Here is a 20,307-nt window from a genome sequence, read left to right on the forward strand (position 1 = left end):
TATATATATATATATAGTGATTTATATAGGATCATTTTCAGATCATTTCAGACCACAGAACCAATGTGAAATTATAATGGATAAGAAAATTAAAGTCTATGAAAAGGCCATCTATAAAATTAAATTTCATTCTGATTATAAATGATAAAATGTTTACTTTAAATTCATTTTGGAATAAAATAACATTTTATTAACTAATAATGTTATTAAACCCAAAAATCCTGATGTTGTATTAAAAATTGTGTCAAATACCTAGAAACAGAGAAAAACAGAACACCTAAGAGTAAAAAGGAGAGGAAAAAAATAAAAACAAGAGAATAACCATGTATAGTTACAGTACTGTGACTGACACAACTCACCTCTCCGACCTTCTCTCTTCATTCTAGCTGGGTCCTCGTAGTCAGGAACCCAGTTATACTCTACAGGCATAGAGATGGGCCTCAGACGACCTGAAAACATAGACATGCGCATATACACACATCTCTTTCTGTGTGTGTGTGTGTGTGTGTGTGTGTGTGTGTGTGTGTGTGTGTGGAAAGACAGGGAATAGAAAGATGGAAGTAAAATGACAGTTCACAATCCATTTTCTCCACAGACGCCAAGGTAAGTCTGAGCGAGTGTGTGTTTGTGTAAGACAAACTGTCACAGTTAATGTGTCCTCTCGTTTTCTAGGGAAGCAGCGGGCATGGAGTGTGTCAGCAGTTCTGTGCCACTGCAGAGGCTCACGCTGGCATTTAACGACTAGAGCTGCACACACACAAACACACACACACACACACACACACACACACATACACAACACAGTGCAGCCCAGCTCCCTGGAGTTTAATTACAGAAAATCTGAAACCAACTCCCCTATGCAGGAAACTTGTTATAGATATGCTCGCTTTATAAACCATCAAGAAACATACAATCACACAGCATTGCAAAATTTGTCGGATACTTTACAGAAATAATTTAGATAAGAAGAAGCTTCCAAAACCAGTTATTTAGCTGGATCTAAAATGGATTTCTTATTAACTGCTTTCTCATTAACTGAATCTAGTTATGCAACATAACTGGAGTAAATAGTGTTTTTGGTATTTATGTGCTGTTTTATAATCAGCAGATGTTCATAGAAGTTTGGTCTGCGCCTTGAATTAGTTGGTGGGTCAATATTCAGTCTCTCGGGCATCTGCTGTAAAAGCTAGCAGAAAATAACTAATCATTTTATGGTGTGCAGAAAGGAAGAACCAAATTCCCCATGCTAAAAGAGTGAATAACCCTGATGTACCATCTAAGCTTTACAGAAATGTGCTGATAGACAAAACTTTTTGTGTCTGTGTGTGTTTGTGTACCGTAAGTGGGAGTGCTGTCTCGACGGGACGTTGTGGGTCCGTGGTTGGGGTCGTACTCATAGCAGTAAAGGACGGCTTCTTCTTCCATGAGAGGAAATCGCTGTCTGTACTCTTGATCCAGGAATGAGTTTGGTGATTCTGACCCTTTTGCGACAGATACCCCGCCTTCACCCAGGAGAATGCCTTTTTCATCTCTAAAAGCACAGCATAACATAATATATTCAGATTTTACTGTATGTACACTATTTAAAACATATATCTATATTAATTTATTTTAAAATGTTATTTATTCCTGTGATGGCTAAGCTGAATTTTTAACAGCCAGTCTTCAGTGTCACACGATTCTTCAGAAATCATGATTTGGTGCTCAAAAAACCTATTTCATATTACTATCAATGTTGAAAACAGTTGTGCTGCAATAGTTTTGATGAATAAAAAGTGAAAAAAACAGTATTTATTTGAAACAGAAATCTTTCGTAATATTGTTAATCTTTTACTGTCATTTTTTATCATTTTAATGTGTCAAGAAAAGCATTAATTTCTTCTTTTTTTATCTAAATAAATTCTTTAAAAATCCTACAATGTGATTTTCTGGATTTTTTTTTCTCATTTTGTCTCTCATAGTTGAGGTATACCTATGATGAAAATTACAGGCCTCTCTCATCTTTTTAAGTGGGAGAACTTGCACAATTGGTGGCTGACTAAATACTTTTTTGCCCCACTGTATATACCTATTAAATTTTCTGCAATAGTATGAATTATGCCCATACAGAGAGGTTAGCCAATAAAAACAGGCATATTCAAATATGTTTTCTTGTATCGAACGTACAGTAGTAGCAAAAGTAGCAGCTTGTTTCATTCTAAAGACATTGGACAAAACACAGTTTTTGATGTAAGATACCTTGACTAAGAATTCAAGTGAATTTCAAGCCAAAAAGCAGCTGAAGTGTAAAAAATCCTTTACTGGATGAGCTTACCTGGGTGTGTATGGCTCTGATGGAGGGGGCGGGATATACAGGTCTTGGAGGGCGGAGCTATCACGCTTGGAGGGTGTACTGATGGTGCTTGTAGGCGTGGCTGAGCTGCTGGTGGGACTCCTGGGAACGACTGGCTGCTGGGCAGACAAGATCATTGGATTAAAGATCAAAGTTCACATCTACTATGAGCTGGTAAAACGTCTGAGGGCACAACTAAATGTAATAATGGAGCTCTGTTCCAGGACGTGACCCAGACACTGATATCTGCAGACAGTCACAAGGGTGAGGGATAGAATAGGTCCCTGAGCAGCGAAACGGCGGCGCAGTCCCTCTACAGTGCTGTCTGCAGTAAACAGTGAACTGGGATCTCTGGGTCATGATGCTTTGACATAATGAGTGGGAGTCTATGGAAACATTTGCGGCATCTCCAGAGAACACAATGGCTTCAGAGACTATAGAGGTGTGATTAGTGTCTCCAGTGAGCTGAATGCCTGGGAACAGGGGTTGTGACACAGACTGCACAGACATGACATGCACAAAGAGTGCATATAATCAGTGAAATGAGCATGTGAGATGACAGCCGCCAAGATGGAGACGTACACAGATCTGTTTGGGGAAAACTGCTAAAAGTTTAGTCTAGAGTCACAAGTCTAGAGCCAAACTTGAATCCTTCCCCGAAAGCCGATTAAAGCTAATCTGCTCTCTCTGGCGCACACTTTCGCAACACTTCTAAGGCAGGTTAGTGATGTTACTGCGAATGACTTAATAAGCACCGTAAGACCCACGAAGGAAACTCCGATATCGAAACAGTCCTGTTATTTACACAAAATAAACTATAGTTGTGTTGCAAAATTTCAGTCAGAAGTAGGACGTTTGAATGGAAAGCGACATGTAAGCAGGCAGGTGCATTATGGGAAATGGCGTCAAAGGTGTCAGTTCCCTATCTAAGATGAGGCCAGGTAGCGGGTGGCAGATAAAGGGGGAAAGTGCAGCCCAAAACGATGAAGCTTTTGGGACAGGGCGATCTGAATCCTACCTGCAGGGCCAAGGGCTTCCATCTCATGTTCTTTAGTAGGGCTGGGGCGGAGGTGAGCGTGCTCTGGGGACGCTTTTTCAGGGTCAATGTCACACCGGCAGGGTCCCCTCGCAGAGAGCTTACCAAGTTTTTCAACTGCCAGCCCACCTACAGCAACAAACACAGGGTCAACAAACACAGACTCGACAAGAACGCCACACAGAGACGTCACCTGACAAGGAACTGCTAGGAAATCCTAACATACGTCTCTCTATATCCGGTGAATATGGAGAGAATATACTGTTACTATGTATCACACACACACATACACTTCCTGACACACAGTACATGTTGATTAAGTTTACTATGTGAAATGAGTGTGATGTTTGCTAATCATTTAATTGATTCCACATTTAAGTCTTTGGTAGAACTTGACATTCCCGGTAAATGTAAATATTGGAGCCTTCGGTTCTTCATAAATTATGTATAATCATGAATTCTGAAGCATTTTTCAAAAAAAATTCTGAATGATAATACTGACTATATTTTTAAACTAAACATAAAAAAATTAAAGATAATAAAAGACAAACATGAAGTCTATACACTGACTACATTTTTATTGTTGAAATATTTATGTTACACTGTTAAAATGCTTACTGAGCCAGCAAGTGAAGCTAATAGCTGGAGGCAACTCTTTAAATATAATTCTAAAATAATGTGACACACTATATGCAAACTCTACATTTTTAAAGATGTTTACATTACTGATGAATTATTAAACTACATAAATTCATAACATTTCACAGTTTCATAAAGTAATAAGGCTGTGCAGTGTACCACAAGTGATTTTACTATGGTTAAGATGTACTGTTAGATGATACAAGGCCACTTAACCATGGTAAAAATAATTGTACATCATCACTGACTCAAGTGGCTTACAGTGACAACAGCAACATTATAAAACAGGGGTTAAAATAAAATAAAATAAAAAGGCTTTACACATTAAAAATAGACCTGCTATAATATTATAGGATGTGGTCCCTCAAAAGGGAATCATAATTTTATTTGGGGATCTATGGAACCAAAAATTTAAAACCCTGTGATAAAAGATGTTCGATGTTTGATGTTCAAAAATTAACTTAATTATTTATGAATAATCACATTAAACAATTCTGCTGTTAGTTCAGATAGTTTTTATTTGATATGCAACAGAAATATTAACTTTATAATAAAACCTCATAAATCACTACAATGCCAGTCTATGAAAAAAGGTGAAATAAAGTAATACACACACACAAACATTTGTTTTTCTATCATAGTGGAAACTTTTGATTGATTACTATAGTTATACTGAGCTAATGATACTTTCTATCCCCTAGCCTTACCCTCACAGAAACCTTTCTGCATTTTTAGACTGTCATTAAGACATAATTTATTATGATTATTAAGCAGTTTACTGTTGGCTGGTTTGAGGTTTTACTATCCTTTAATATCCTTGTGGGGACATTTAGTACCCACAATGTAGGCAAAACGTGACTCACACACAGTTTACACTAACCATGTCCTTCACAGACAGAAATAACCACACAAACACACACACACACACACACACACACACACTCACGCACACACACACACACACACACACACACTCACACACACACACACACACACTGAGATGGGCTGGACATTCGGACCTGATCCTATAGCGTACAGAGACTAATCACTGAGGTGACATATCAAGTAGCACCCACAATGCACCATCCTTTAACGCCCGCTGAGGTTGTTCTTGAGCATTGTTACGGTAATTATTTGTCTGTGTGTTTTTCGCTACAAGCCGAATTCGTATGTATCGCTTATCACACATTAGAAGCGCTTTTATCCAATTATGAAGGTGACAACAATCTAATTACATGAGGATTAATGAGGCCTTAGTGTTGCTGATGTTTCATCACAAAACAGGCTCAGCATCCCTCACCACAGCGACAATTTGACATAAGACAAACAAGAAAAACTGGTGTAGAAGTTGAATTCTGATGCCTTGACGTAAGAACCATCATGCAAAGACCATCTTAAATCTGAATAACAACGCCATTGTGATCAGAGATGATGAAGAGGGACCATTAAGCTATCTGCAGCTTCTTTAACTTCATAAAACATGCCACCACTTGAGAGTAAAATTCAAATATTCAACGAATTATTCAGCACCTTATGCACATCAAACACTAAGGAAGTCATTTCAAACAGAATTGATTTCACAAGCTAAACTCCATGCGCAATTACTTGTACAAAGATGTACGCAGAAAGGGGAACTCCACAGGGTACGATCACTGGAGTACCTATTGACGCACTCCATATGCACGCAAGGAAATCTCTCAAATTCGACCATCCTTAAAAACACACTCCACTGCCCTTCATTACATTTACAGCCTCTTATGCCCTTTAAACATTCTCCAGTCTCACTCAGAAACGCAGTTTAAAGTGTAACACACTCAATCAGCATTGTGAATTCAGTCAAATTGGAATATAGTTGCCTTAATCAGAAATGAGCTAAAAATACATCTAGTAATATGTTTTAAAGCTCTTGGTGCTTTAACAAGGACACATTAAAGCCCTCAAATTCAAATGCACCTCATTTTCAGTTCCATAATTCACAAACAGACAGCAAAGGGGCAACTGTTGTTGAATGCCAATTGAGACTTACATATATAGGGAACAAAACTGATAGATGGATGGATGGATGATAAAATAGAAGAATAAATGAGCCAAATGGATTGAGTGACTGACATTGTTGAATGCCAATTGAGATTTACATATATAGGGAACAAAACTGATAGATGGATGGATGGATGGATGGATGATAAAATAGAAGAATAAATGAGCCAAATGGATTGAGTGACTGACGAGCGACTGACACTCACCACTGTCTGATGGTTCACCTGGATGACCTCGTCACCTGCGTGGATCTTCTTACAGCGATCCGCTGGAGACTAAGAAAGAGATGGAAAAATGGAGAGATGTCAAATGAAAACACAGTACTGCAATATTTGAAGTATTTTATTTACATAGTTGCTTTTATACAAACCAATTTACAATGCATTCTGGTATCACATTGTCTCTTATGCTCTGCATTTATTTGATTAAAAATACAGAAAAACCAATACAGTAATGTTGTGAAATATTATTACAATTTAAAAGAACTGTTTTCTATTTCAATATATTTTGAAATGTAATTTATTCTTGTGGTGACGAAGCTGAATTTTCAGCATCATTACTCCAGTTTTCAGTGTCACGTGATCAGTGTTGGGCAGTAACGCATTACTTAGTAACGTGTTACTGTAATTTGATAACTTTTTTAGTAACAGAGTAATTTAAGTAATTTAGTAATTTATCATCTAGATTGTAAAAAGGATGTAGCACAAGCACTGTCGAGTCAAGTGCCAGTGGATTAGAGACCTGCTCCGGCGAGCCCCGACGCAACAGCAGCGCAGGAGAAGATGGGCGAGTGCTGCTGCAGGCGGGTAGACATTCTTGTGTGTGCGGGATGCGGGAGAATAAAATGATTCACGGGATTCCCGCAAAATAGAAATATACGCAACAGCAGCGCAGGAGAAGATGGGCGAGTGCTGCTGCAGGCGGGTAGACACTCTTGTGTGTGCGGGATGCGGGAGAATAAAATGATTCACGGGATTCCCGCAAAATAGAAATATCTAAACATAAAATATCTAAAAAAAATAAATTGTTATTCATCTATTGCACAAAAGTAACATGAATTACATTTTGCCCAACACTGCACGTGATCCTTCAGAAATCATTCTAATATGCTGGTTTGGTGTTTAATAAATATTTCATACCATCAATACTGAAAACATTTGTGCTGCTTACTATTTTTGTGGAAACCATCATACACTGGCCTTTACTTAAAGGGGTCATATGATGCGATTTAATTTTTTCCTTTCTCTTTGGAGTGTTACAAGCTCTTGGTGCATAAAGAAGAGACTTGATCATATTTATGATATCATGGTTACAGCTTACAAAAAAACCCAATAAGCATTGAGCAGAGATACAAAAATAATGGGGATAGCATAGCTCAGATGATTTGGTCTGGCAAGAATATGATAAGATTATGTTAAAATCTCAGACTTCTGCATCTGCTTACTTTGGCATCTAGATCTCTTTTAAAACAAGTGGAGACATGATAAAAAAAATTTTGTCTGAGAAACAGAAGACATCTCAAATTGTTATACATTTAATCTCAGTGTGGTCTAGGATATGCAACTGAAATATGACATATGAAATACATATCGTGGTGCTTCTTTTCTATGGGTACTGCATATTGCAGTATAGCGTGTGATTTCCGCCCACTATTAGAGCTACAACAAAAACTAAGAGCTTTCAGTCACATGATCAGTGGATCTTTATTTAGAGCACTCCTGTCTGTATAGCGCTCTCTTTCTCTCTCTCCAGCTCTTTAATTTGAGTGTGTGCAGTAACAGCCGTGCAATCAATTGCTGAGATTCATTACTTTTATCTGCAGCATGCAGGACATTATAAAAGACACATGAATTAGAGCTCACACATTAACACCAACTGGCTCTTACCCCCTCTGTGGTTCCTGTGATAACGTGAAGCCCATCATATGTGGATTTGATGTACATTCCCTTAAAATATAAAAGACACAGGATGAAATTAATAGACTATAATGAATAATCTCCTCATCTCTTCCTCTTTCTGTCTCATGCAGAAGAACACTTCAAATGCTTTTAGTCTATTCATGTGTATATAGACAAGCATGCACACACACACACACACACACACACACACATTTGTTCACACACACACATTTGTTCATTCTTATGCACATCAAACACTGAGGAAGTCATTTCAAACAGAATTGATTTCAGAAGCTAAACTCCATGCGCAATTACTTGTATACAGACGTATGCAGAAAAGGCTCTTTATCAATTATTTGAAGGGAACTCCACAGGGTACGATCACTGGAGTACCTATTGATGCACTTCATATGCACGCAAAAAAATCTCTCAAATACAACCATCCTTAAAAACACACTCCACTGCCCTTCATTACATTTACAGCCTCTTATGCCCTTTAAACACTCTCCAGTTTCACTCAGAAATGCAGTTTAAAGCGTAGCACACTAAATCAGCACTATGAATTCAGTCAAATTGGAATATAGCTGCCCTAGTCATAAAAATGAGCTAAAAATACATCTAGCAATATGTTTTAAACATCTTGGTGCTTTAAAAAGGACACATTAAAGTTCTTAAATTCAAATGCACCTCATTTTCAGTTCCATAATTCCATACACAAACAGGCAGGAAAGGGGCAACTGCTGTTGAATGCCAAGTGAGACTTACATATATAAATAAATAAAAAAACTGATGGATGGATGATAAAATAGAAGAAAAAATGAGCCAAATGGATTGAGTGACTAAGAGAGACTGACACTCACCACTGTCTGATGGTTCACCTGGATGACCTCATCACCTGCGTGGATCTTTTTACAGCGATCTGCTGGAGACTAAGAAAGAGACGGAAAAAATGAGAAATATAAAAAGACAGAATAATAGATGTCAATAAAAATAGATGTCAAATGACAAAGCAGTTGAAGAATTTAATTTACATTCAAATCTAAGAATTTGGTAGATGCTTTTATTCAAACCAATTTACATTGCATTCTAGTCAAACGTCTCTAATGTTCTGCATGTATTTGATTAAAAATACAGTAATATTGTGAAATTTTATTACAATTTTAACATAACTGTTTTCTATTTCAATATATTTTAAAATGTAGTTTATTCTTGTGGTTACAAAGCAAATTTTCAGCATTATTACTCCATTCTTCAGTGTCAAATGATCCTTCAGAAATCATTCTAATATACTGATTTGATGCTCAAGAAATATTTTATATCATCATCAATGCTAAAAACATCTGTGCGCTTAATATTTTTGTGGAAACCATGATACTGTCACTATCATGGACTTTTTTGTTGTTGTTGTCTTTCCTCTTGTTTCCCTGTTTTGACCTAGTTTCTGTCTTCCTTTCTTCATCGAGTCTTCTTCGTCAACACACCGTGACAGATACACTATCCTTTACTTAAAAGTCTGGAGTAAGTAAGATTTTCAAGTGTTTTTTTTTTTTTAAGAAATTAAGTTTTATTCAGCAGTTACACTTTAAATTGATCAGTGACAGTATGGACATTTACAATATTATAAATATTTATATTTCAAATAAATGCTGTTCACTGAACTTCTATTCATAAAAAAAAATGTAAATCAAAAATTCTTAATCATCTTAAACCTTTGACTGGTAGTGTACATTTTTATCAGTTTATGCATTCCCTGGGAATTAAACTTATGCCCTTTACGTTGCTAGCGCCATGCTCTACCACGTGAGCTACAGGAATTGCATCAAAAAACAGTCTATTCTAATCATGTGACTTGATCATATTTATGATATCATGGTTACAGCTTACAAAAAAACCCAATAAGCATTGAGCAGAGATACAAAAATAATGGGGATAGCATAGCTCAGATGATTTGGTCTGGCAAGAATATGATAAGATTATGTTAAAATCTCAGACTTCTGCATCTGCTTACTTTGGCATCTAGATCTCTTTTAAAACAAGTGGAGACATGATAAAAAAAATTTTGTCTGAGAAACAGAAGACATCTCAAATTGTTATACATTTAATCTCAGTGTGGTCTAGGATATGCAACTGAAATATGACATATGAAATACATATCGTGGTGCTTCTTTTCTATGGGTACTGCATATTGCAGTATAGCGTGTGATTTCCGCCCACTATTAGAGCTACAACAAAAACTAAGAGCTTTCAGTCACATGATCAGTGGATCTTTATTTAGAGCACTCCTGTCTGTATAGCGCTCTCTTTCTCTCTCTCCAGCTCTTTAATTTGAGTGTGTGCAGTAACAGCCGTGCAATCAATTGCTGAGATTCATTACTTTTATCTGCAGCATGCAGGACATTATAAAAGACACATGAATTAGAGCTCACACATTAACACCAACTGGCTCTTACCCCCTCTGTGGTTCCTGTGATAACGTGAAGCCCATCATATGTGGATTTGATGTACATTCCCTTAAGATATAAAAGACACAGGATGAAATTAATAGACTATAATGAATAATCTCCTCATCTCTTCCTCTTTCTGTCTCATGCAGAAGAACACTTCAAATGCTTTTAGTCTATTCATGTGTATATAGACAAGCATGCACACACACACACACACACACACACACACATTTGTTCATTGGGACAAAGATCAATGTTGAGGAAGTTACATTGAAACTGTTTGGCAAGATACACAAGCTGCTCATAAGTTACAATTAGTTAAGCTACAGTCAAGCTTCACTGCTAACAAAAGGCTACCATTACATATTCATTCAAAAGTTTGGGGTTATTAAGATTTTTCATATGCATAAGTTTTCTCAAGATCTCATATGTATATATGATTATATATATAATTATATATATAATTAAAGTTATGCAAATAAAGGGTCAATTTTCATTATGTTTTATTTAGTTTTTAGTAAATGCAAAGGTGATGTTGACAATTGTAACTATGGCAACGTCCTCTCCAGACCACAACGACCACCGCCTCAACTGCACAAAACGCTTCCACTACATGAGAAAGCGGCAGCCGCGCGATGATTCCACCTTTCCGCTTTTTAGTGATAAAGGGAGCGCGCTTTGCGCATTTTCTAGGGTATAATCGAGCGAGAACCTCCCGCTCTCTCTCGTGAAGCCAACACGGAAGTGACTTAAAAAGTCAGAAAGCACAACGACAAATTTGAAAAGGGAGAAAAAAAAAGTTTGGCAAAAGACGGGATCGAACCTGGGTCGATCGCATCAAAAAGCCAACAACACGCACATATCCATCTGTGCCACTGGAGCTGATGATTCACAGCTACTTGTAACTAAATGAAAATAGACACCCCATATTTTTTATTCCATAGTAAGGGCAATTCATACAATACATTTAAACTGAGCTACTTTAATACCATCTCCGAACTTTCTACCACGACTCTGCTGTTCTTCGGCTGGTTCTTCTTGTATACGTTGATTGACAGATGTTTCGTCCAGTCAGCGGTGAGTAATCCCAAACCAATGGCGCTGTCTCAAACTATACCTACCTCTTCCGGTTTGTCTGATTTGTCGTTGTGCTGTCTGACTTATTTTGTTTTCGAATTTGTCTCAAGTGGCCACGCCCTTAATTATGCAGAACTTTAAGGCTTAATATAATTTAAACGGATGAGTTATAAAAAAATTCACCCCCCTCACAGTTGTCATGAAGGGCAAAATTAGCAATATAGACCTAAATCATTTTTTGAACCAGGCTGTAAACATGTTTTTTTCTGCTGTAAAGTTGGGCATTTTAACATGGGGAGTCTATGGGATTGACTCCCTTTTGCAGACAGCCTCTAGCGGCCAGTTGACGAATTACAGTTTAAGTCACTTCCGTGTTGGCTTCACGAGAGAGAGCGGGAGGTTCTCGCTCGATTATACCCTAGAAAATGCGCAAAGCGCGCTCCCTTTATCACTAAAAAGCGGAAAGGTGGAATCATCGCGCGGCTGCCGCTTTCTCATGTAGTGGAAGCGTTTTGTGCAGTTGAGGCGGTGGTCGTTGTGGTCTGGAGAGGACGTTGCCATAGTTACAATTGTCAACATCACCTTTGCATTTACTAAAAACTAAATAAAACATAATGAAAATTGACCCTTTATTTGCATAACTTTAATTATATATATAATTATATATATAATCATATATACATATGAGATCTTGAGAAAACTTATGCATATGAAAAATCTTAATAACCCCAAACTTTTGAATGAATATGTAATGGTAGCCTTTTGTTAGCAGTGAAGCTTGACTGTAGCTTAACTAATTGTAACTTATGAGCAGCTTGTGTATCTTGCCAAACAGTTTCAATGTAACTTCCTCAACATTGATCTTTGTCCCAATGAACAAATGTGTGTGTGTGTGTGTGTGTGTGTGTGTGCATGCTTGTCTATATACACATGAATAGACTAAAAGCATTTGAAGTGTTCTTCTGCATGAGACAGAAAGAGGAAGAGATGAGGAGATTATTCATTATAGTCTATTAATTTCATCCTGTGTCTTTTATATCTTAAGGGAATGTACATCAAATCCACATATGATGGGCTTCACGTTATCACAGGAACCACAGAGGGGGTAAGAGCCAGTTGGTGTTAATGTGTGAGCTCTAATTCATGTGTCTTTTATAATGTCCTGCATGCTGCAGATTTTGTTTTTGAATTTGTCATTGTGTTTTCTGACTTGTTATAATGTTTTCTGAATTGTTGTTGTGTTTTTTAGACTTGCATTTGCGTTTGTAATTTGTTATTTTGTTTTCAGAATTGTGATTTGTTTTGCACTTCTCGGACACCGTAGGTAGGGGCAGTGTTTTGATGCTTCCATCCGAAAAAAAAAAAGTGTTTTTATTTATTTATTTCATTTATATACTGTACTTATTTACTTATACTATATAAAAAAAAATTCTTGCCCCCCCCGACTCAAGAGTCAAATGTCGCCCATATATATATATATATATGTATTTTTTTTTTATTTTTTTTTTTTATGGCAAGCTGAATTTTCAGGAGCCATTACTCCTGGCTTCAGTGTCACATGGTCCTTCAGAAATTATTCTAATATGTTGATTTGTTGAAAACATGATTCATAGCACTAGAAAGTTCTAAAAAAAACATTTATTTGAAATCGAAATCTTTGGAAAATTATACGTCTTAACTGTTACTTCTGATCAATTTGATGAATGCTTGCTTAAGAAAAATATGAATTTATTTATAATAAATCTTACTAAGACCAACCTTTTGAATGGAAGATTATACTGTACATTAGTTACTCGTATTTATATATCTTATATTAAATAATTAATAGCATTTAATATATTAATAAATTATCAGATACTAATTATCAGAACTCATTTATTTTTACAATCGGGCAGATATATTTACACTAGATTTTTTAGTTTAACAATCATCTGTAGCACAATATAATTGTGTGTGATCTTACCAGACCCTCTGTAGGTTTAATATTAGCCAGTTGAACCACCTCTAGATGTGCCGACTGGGAGACCAGGGGGTCTGACGACAGTGAGATGATGTGGTCACATACTCCAGACAATGTCTTACACTTGAGAGAGAGAAAAAAAGAGGGAGAAAGCATATCAATTATTTTCTGCACAGATATGCTACACTGGGCGAACATTTATTAGATTTAACTCAGCATCGTAGATATGATCAAATTTAGGTTTAATGTCCCATGACCACAGAATGCATCTTTAGCTGAAGTCAATACTCCGCTTTTGTAGGGCACAGTTTTAATAAACAGGTGCAGTTCTGAAGCCATTTCATTGGGAATTACTTTGTTATGCCTAAAAAGACTAGGACTAAAGCTATGGGTTGGTCAGGTATGGTGATAATTTGTTTTGGAAAATGTGCTGTATTAATTGTCAGGAAGTTGAGTTTCATCCTGTTTTAGAAGAGTTCATTTTTTCAAGTCATATCTTTTTTCTCTTCCCCATGTGTTTATCAGTCTTCCCTGTACTCTCACCCCTTTTCGTTCATTATCTCAACAGCGTTATATCAAACTCTCAGCGATTATGATCAGATTTCACATGTCTGGGATATTGGTGGAGTTCACTCAAGGTGAAGGAGGTGGGAATCGATGTCGTTTCATTTCCTGTTAACCACTGCACTATTCCTCTGCTCTCCACTTTTCTCTCAACAAGCTTTTTACTGGCATGACTGTAAAGTAAATTACAAAACTGCTGAGACATTCAAGAAACTTTTCAAATATAATAAGCAAGAAGCAAACAGTGTTAAAAAAAACTACAATACATAATTGGAAGGAAATATACAGTATCTATCTAATCAAAACACAAAACACCTATCTATCTATCTGTCTGTCTGCCTGTCTGTCCATCCGTCCATCTATCTGTCTGTCTGTCTGTACCTAGGAAACATTACCACATAGCTACAGTGGTGTGAAAAAGTGTTGGCCCCCTTCCTGATTTCTTATTTTTTTGCATGTTTGTCACACTTTAATGTTTCAGATCATCAAACAAATTTAAATATTACACAAAGATAATTCAAGTAAATACAAAATGCAGTTTTTAAATGATGATTTCATTTATTAAGGGAAAAAAGCTGTCCAAACCTACGTGGCCCTACGTGAAAAATTAATTGCCCCCTCCTGTTAAATCATGAAAGAACTGCAATTAACCACATTATTTTAGAAAGCTGAGTTAAATTTCACTAGCCACACACAGGCCTGATTACTGCCAGACCTGTTGAATCAAGAAATCACTTAAATAGAACCTGTCTGACAAAGTGACGCAATAGCAAGTGCTTAAATAGCAACACATTATGCCACGATCTAAAGAAATTCAAGATGTACAGCAGCAACACTATTGTCATGCTTGCCATTTTTCACTTTGCTACTGGATTTGCAAAACATGCACCTGGATTTCTCTGCCTAGTATGACTGCAATTATATTGCGATTTGTATTTGCTTTTTAGGGTTCTGTAGCACTTCACTTTGTTTTATGGTTTCATCTCTCTCTCTCTGCTTCTGCTTTCATCTGGTGTCATTGGTGTGTTTGTTTCTCCTCCTACAGTCAGTAGCTGAGGTGGGGTGGTGCTGGGGAATGAAATCTGCTGCTAGCAGGCGCAATGTGTAGGTATTTATAGCTGTGGGACTCAGTGAGATTGACAGCAGTGCCCAGCCCAGCAGTCTGTGGCGACAACAGGACCTGCCACACACACTGCTGTGTGCTAGTGTGTATGAGACGGGAATCTCACAAAGAGCCTAGCTGTGGCTCTCCTGTGACTGCAAAGGGAACTTCACCTCAGGGCTTGAACTAGTAAAATACATGTTCACAAAATGGTTACCGGAGAACTGTAAAAAAAAAAATTTTTAAACACAGATGAGGAATCAAGTCTTTTACATGAAATAAAAGCAACTATTAAAATTGACTTCAAATGTTGTATTCAAATGCTGAGATCACTGCAAAATAAATAAATAAATAAAAAGTTGTGATCAAAATGTAGATGCATTCATTTGAATCATGTATTTTAAATTATTAGTCAAAAAGAAGTCCCTCAACTAGAAGTCTGTTTGAGAGTTATACTTTAAATAATATGTGGAAACAATATAATATAATAATATATAATCAGGCCTTAAATGGTTCTTATCTTGAAAAAAACTACTAGTTTAAAAGCACCAAACTCAGACTCATAAATGTACAACACAGAATGTATCAACAATGTAAAGGTCTATTTCACTATAAAAAAGGTCAAGGAAGATTCTTTGGGGCCAAAAATGCTGACTCAAATAAATCAAACATTTAAAGCATCTATTCACATCACTGTGTGGTTATAAAATTAGTCATCAGGAGTTTACATTTGATTAATTATTTGGTTTGGAAAAGTTTATGTATTAATTGGCAGGGAGTTGGTTGTATATAATATAATATAATAAGTTGGTTGTAAAGAGGTATATTATATTATATTATAAAACTATTAGATGAACCGCACTTACAGTAACTGATGCCTTAATTTACAACTAACTGTAATATAGTGCAATCTAAAAATAGATTTATTTATTTTTACTGCAAAAAAGATCAAGGAAGATTCTTTGGGGCCAAAAATGCAGGCACTACTGAATGATGACTCAAAAGAATCTGTTTGGTAAATGGTTCATTGAAAATGAACATTTACAGTGTCTATTCACATCACTGTGTGGTCATAAAATCAGTCAGGAGTTTAAAGTTAGTCTAACACACAGAAATAACAGGCAGAGAGAGAGTACGTGTACGAGCATCTTCACGGTACTTCCTGTAAATGAAGAAATAAGGGCAGAGCTCACAGGAGAAACATTAAAGCTCATTATCAGCCTCATATTGCAGAGTAAACCAGAAGAGAAACACTTACCACATGGAGGATCTTATTTTCGGTTTCATAGACGGTGCAGTCCTGCGAAGAGGAAAGAGTAAGATATTATTGCCATTTTAAACAGTTTAGGCCTCTCACGTACACACTCACCCACACAGAGCGCTTGAGAAAACATTTACTGAGAAAAGTATCTCTGCAGATGGGATAATCTACTAAACAGCTGGGTCACTGTGTTCAGAAATGTCTCTCTCTCTTTTTCTCTCTCAGATGCTGATCTAATATAGGAAGGTTGAACAGAGGAGAGCCCCGGGCTCAATTTAACATTCAGGCTCTGATGGAGACATTTCAAGGAGCTCCTGAGGTTCCCGCTGGGAGCTGGGACTGCTGTGAAAGTTCATGGAGAAATAGCAAACCTGCAGTGTGACTGTGTTTGTGGAGGTGTCATATACAATAAGATATATACAAGCGGAAAAACATGAAGGAAACTTCGGCAGTTATTTGCGTGTCCATTGGTCATAAACATCAATTTTATCAAGTACATTGATTATTATTAACTACTGTAATCTGACGCTGGAAGTGTCTCCATTGGAAATTCGTTGGGCAGTAAAACAATTGTAAATTTTAAACAAAATTTTTATTTCCAATGAAAATATATCCATTTATATAAAAAACTACTCCGAATTGGGTATTTTAGAATAATGATACATCATTTTTTTAGATGATTTCTATTTCAAATGAATGATTTTCTTTAGAAATTTCTATTATAATTCATTGCGTTTTGCACAAAATATTAAGGAGCACAACTATTTTCAACATTGTTGATAAGAAATACTTATTGAGTGGCAAATCAGCATATTAGAATGATTTCTGAAGGATCATGTGACACTGAAGACTGGAGTAATGGCTGCTGAAAATTCAACTTTGCCATCAAATAAATAAATTACATTTTAAAATAGAAAACAAGTTTTTTTAAATAGTAAAAATATTTAAGAATATTACCGCTACTGCTACTGTAAATGTACGTAATGTTAGTTACTGCTACAATTGCATATAAATATAATGAATATATTATAAATATAAACATATATATATATATATATATATATATATATATATATATATATATATATATATATATATATAAAAAAATATACATAACTTAGTAAACAAAATAAACTCGCTTTACTTCACTAAACTACTATTGAACCATTTACCATTATTGCCCAGGAAATAAGACAAGGATAATTTAACACAAACTAATATATATATATATATATATATATATATATATATATATATATATATATATATATATATATATATATATATTAAAAAATATACACATATTTATATAAATATGTGTGTGTACATATATATATATACAAAACACAATATTTTAAATAAATAAATAAAAGTCATAATCAATTATGTAATTGATATGGAGCAATTAAATCAATAAAATCCTTTTATTTTAATCATATGAGGAAAATAATCTTTGGCTGAAGGCACAATGCAATGTTGCAATGTGCAGCAGTTTAGTAGTTGATTATAATGGAAGTGACATTTGACATTTTTACTGAATAAGGCATAATGTAGTGCTGTTGTGAAGCAGGTTTTTTCTTGTGGGAGCCAAGTAAGTCATTTAATATTCTTAACAGTCCTGTATTATTTCATAAATGGCCAATGCATCATATACATCAACCAAAGAATATGGTATAGCTTTCTATTCAAGGAGCAAATAGCTTTATCATTCAAAGAAATTACATTGTGAGGACATTTGTTCCAAGGACAGACAAACAAGATCATAAACCCTTGTTTCATGTATACAGATAAATTTAGCATTTATGAAATATTAAAGAAGATGTACTGAAGAAACTGATCTCTGGCCATCAGCCATCACCATAGCAACACCCACTCTGCTTCCTGTATCCATCACTGACCCCCAAACCTAACAATGCCCAGTAGGAGGACATGATTCTCTTTTTCTTTGGTCGTTGAAACTATATGTCTCCGTTTCTGCAGCATCTTACCAAGAGGGCTTATTTTCTGTCATCGTCTTTGGTGCTCTCACCTGCACCTCTTCTCTTTCATCACAATAAAGTAATAACCAGCCCTCACACCTGAGACACTCACACAGCCAAAGCCTTGAGAGAGCGAAAGAAAAAAGTGTTCCCGGCAAATGAAACCGCATTGATTCACTTCCCTTCTGAGCACCCCTGAGCATCTCTATACCTATTCTCCAGTGCTGTCACTCAAGCCATGGATCATCACGCAGGACGCCAGTGTGCAAATGTGTGTGTGTGTGTGTGTGTGTGCATGCATGTGAGACTGGAGGCGCACATAAGACACATGCATTCTCATGCCACAGTAAGGTGTTTAAAGATCACACAAAAAATGAAATTCTGCCATGATTTATTCACCCTCACGTTGTTCCAAATCCAAATGACTTTATTCTTTTACACAATAGAAGAGTTTTTGAAGAAAATGGACAAGGGACTGTCGAGCTTTAAAATCACAATAAAATGATCATAAAAATGGTTCTATATAGTTGCTTTAAAATGTAATAACAATTCACAATATTACTGTTTAAATGTATTGTTGATCAAATAAATGCAGCCTTGGCGAGTTTTTCAAAAAAAAATTTTTTAATGTAAACTAGTGTATTTAAAATGTAATGTTTGTATTGCTAAAACTGCATAGAAATATGATTGAAAATAAACAAATAAATACATACATACATACTGTACATACGTACATACATACATAAAAATAGTATACCAAAATCACCACATCAACATATTTTAATGTATAAAACACAATTAACACAATGTCAAAAGTTAGTTAACGGTTATATACAGTAGTTATTTAATGGCTCGTATTGGTTCATCACATTGTTTTTATATTGGTTCTTATGCTGTAGTTAGTAAACTGAACACAAGATCCAGATTAGTTTGATTTATGAACAAATTATTTGGATTGTCTCTGTAAATTGGATTAAATTATTAATTTAAAAGATCCGACTCAAAAGAACCATTTATTCACAAATCAAACATTGCAAAACATTCCAAAGAGAGCTCTGTGGATGAAAAATATTAAAGAGATAGTTCACCCAAAAATAAGGTTACCATTTTTACGGGACACGTCCTTGCCAGGATTTCTATATTGCCTAAAATATCCAGGTTTTGGCTGTTTGCACTGTGCAGATCGATCATTGTATGACATTCACGAGAGCTATAGAGAGCAGATCAGATGGCTCCTTATGCTTTCGAATCGCTCTCGAGGTACTTTGGTGTCATTCAATGATCGGTGCGCAGAGATGCTTCAAGTCGAACAAACGAACAAACACGTGCGCTTATTTGCATCGCTTTGATCGTTCTCTGTAGATCTCACCTTCTCACACGCCACGATTGGTCGATTATATACAATACGTGCATGTTATTGGTAAAAACTACTTTGGATGTTTTAGGCAATATAAAAATCCTGGCCAGGACATGTCCCGTATGAACGACACATATGGCCACCCTACCCAAAAATGAAAATACTGTCATTAATTACTCACCCTCATGTTGTTCCAAACCCGTAAGACCTTAGTTTATCTTCTGAACACCAATTACGCTATTTTTGATGAAATTCAAGAGCTTTCTGACCCTGCATAGAAAGCAATGGAACTGACCCATTCAAGACCCAGAAAGTTGTTGTACTCTCGTGAACATGCGTCAAAGACTGACATGGAAGAGAAGACATTGTTGAATAGTCATTATTTTTTCTTTGCGCACAAAAAGTATTCTCGTAACTTCATAACATTACGGTTGAACTACTGATGTCACATGGACTATTTTAACGATGTCCTTACTACATTTCTGGGCCTTAAACTTGGTAGTTGCATTGCTGTCTATGCGGGGTCAGAAAGCTCTCAGATTTCATCAAAAATACTGTATCTTAATTTGTGTTCCCAAGATAATCAAAGGTTTTACTGGTTTGGAAAAACATGACGGTGAG

At 36.0% G+C, this 20,307-nt stretch overlaps 1 protein-coding gene across 1 annotated transcript in view; it reads right to left on the reverse strand.

Annotated features, from left to right (window-relative positions):
• The window catches only part of cnksr2a (connector enhancer of kinase suppressor of Ras 2a), a 100,230-nt gene that overhangs the window by 35,834 nt on the left and 44,089 nt on the right, over positions 1–20,307 (reverse strand). The window contains 8 exon segments of the mRNA XM_016274228.1: positions 360–449; positions 1,338–1,531; positions 2,315–2,448; positions 3,351–3,497; positions 8,803–8,871; positions 10,393–10,452; positions 13,427–13,546; positions 16,348–16,389. Of these exon segments, the coding sequence (XP_016129714.1) occupies positions 360–449; positions 1,338–1,531; positions 2,315–2,448; positions 3,351–3,497; positions 8,803–8,871; positions 10,393–10,452; positions 13,427–13,546; positions 16,348–16,389 (856 nt within the window).

This window comes from Sinocyclocheilus grahami, unplaced genomic scaffold (genome assembly GCF_001515645.1).
Source record: "Sinocyclocheilus grahami isolate Dianchi unplaced genomic scaffold, SAMN03320097.WGS_v1.1 scaffold85.1, whole genome shotgun sequence".
Taxonomy (NCBI): Eukaryota; Metazoa; Chordata; class Actinopteri; order Cypriniformes; family Cyprinidae; genus Sinocyclocheilus; species Sinocyclocheilus grahami.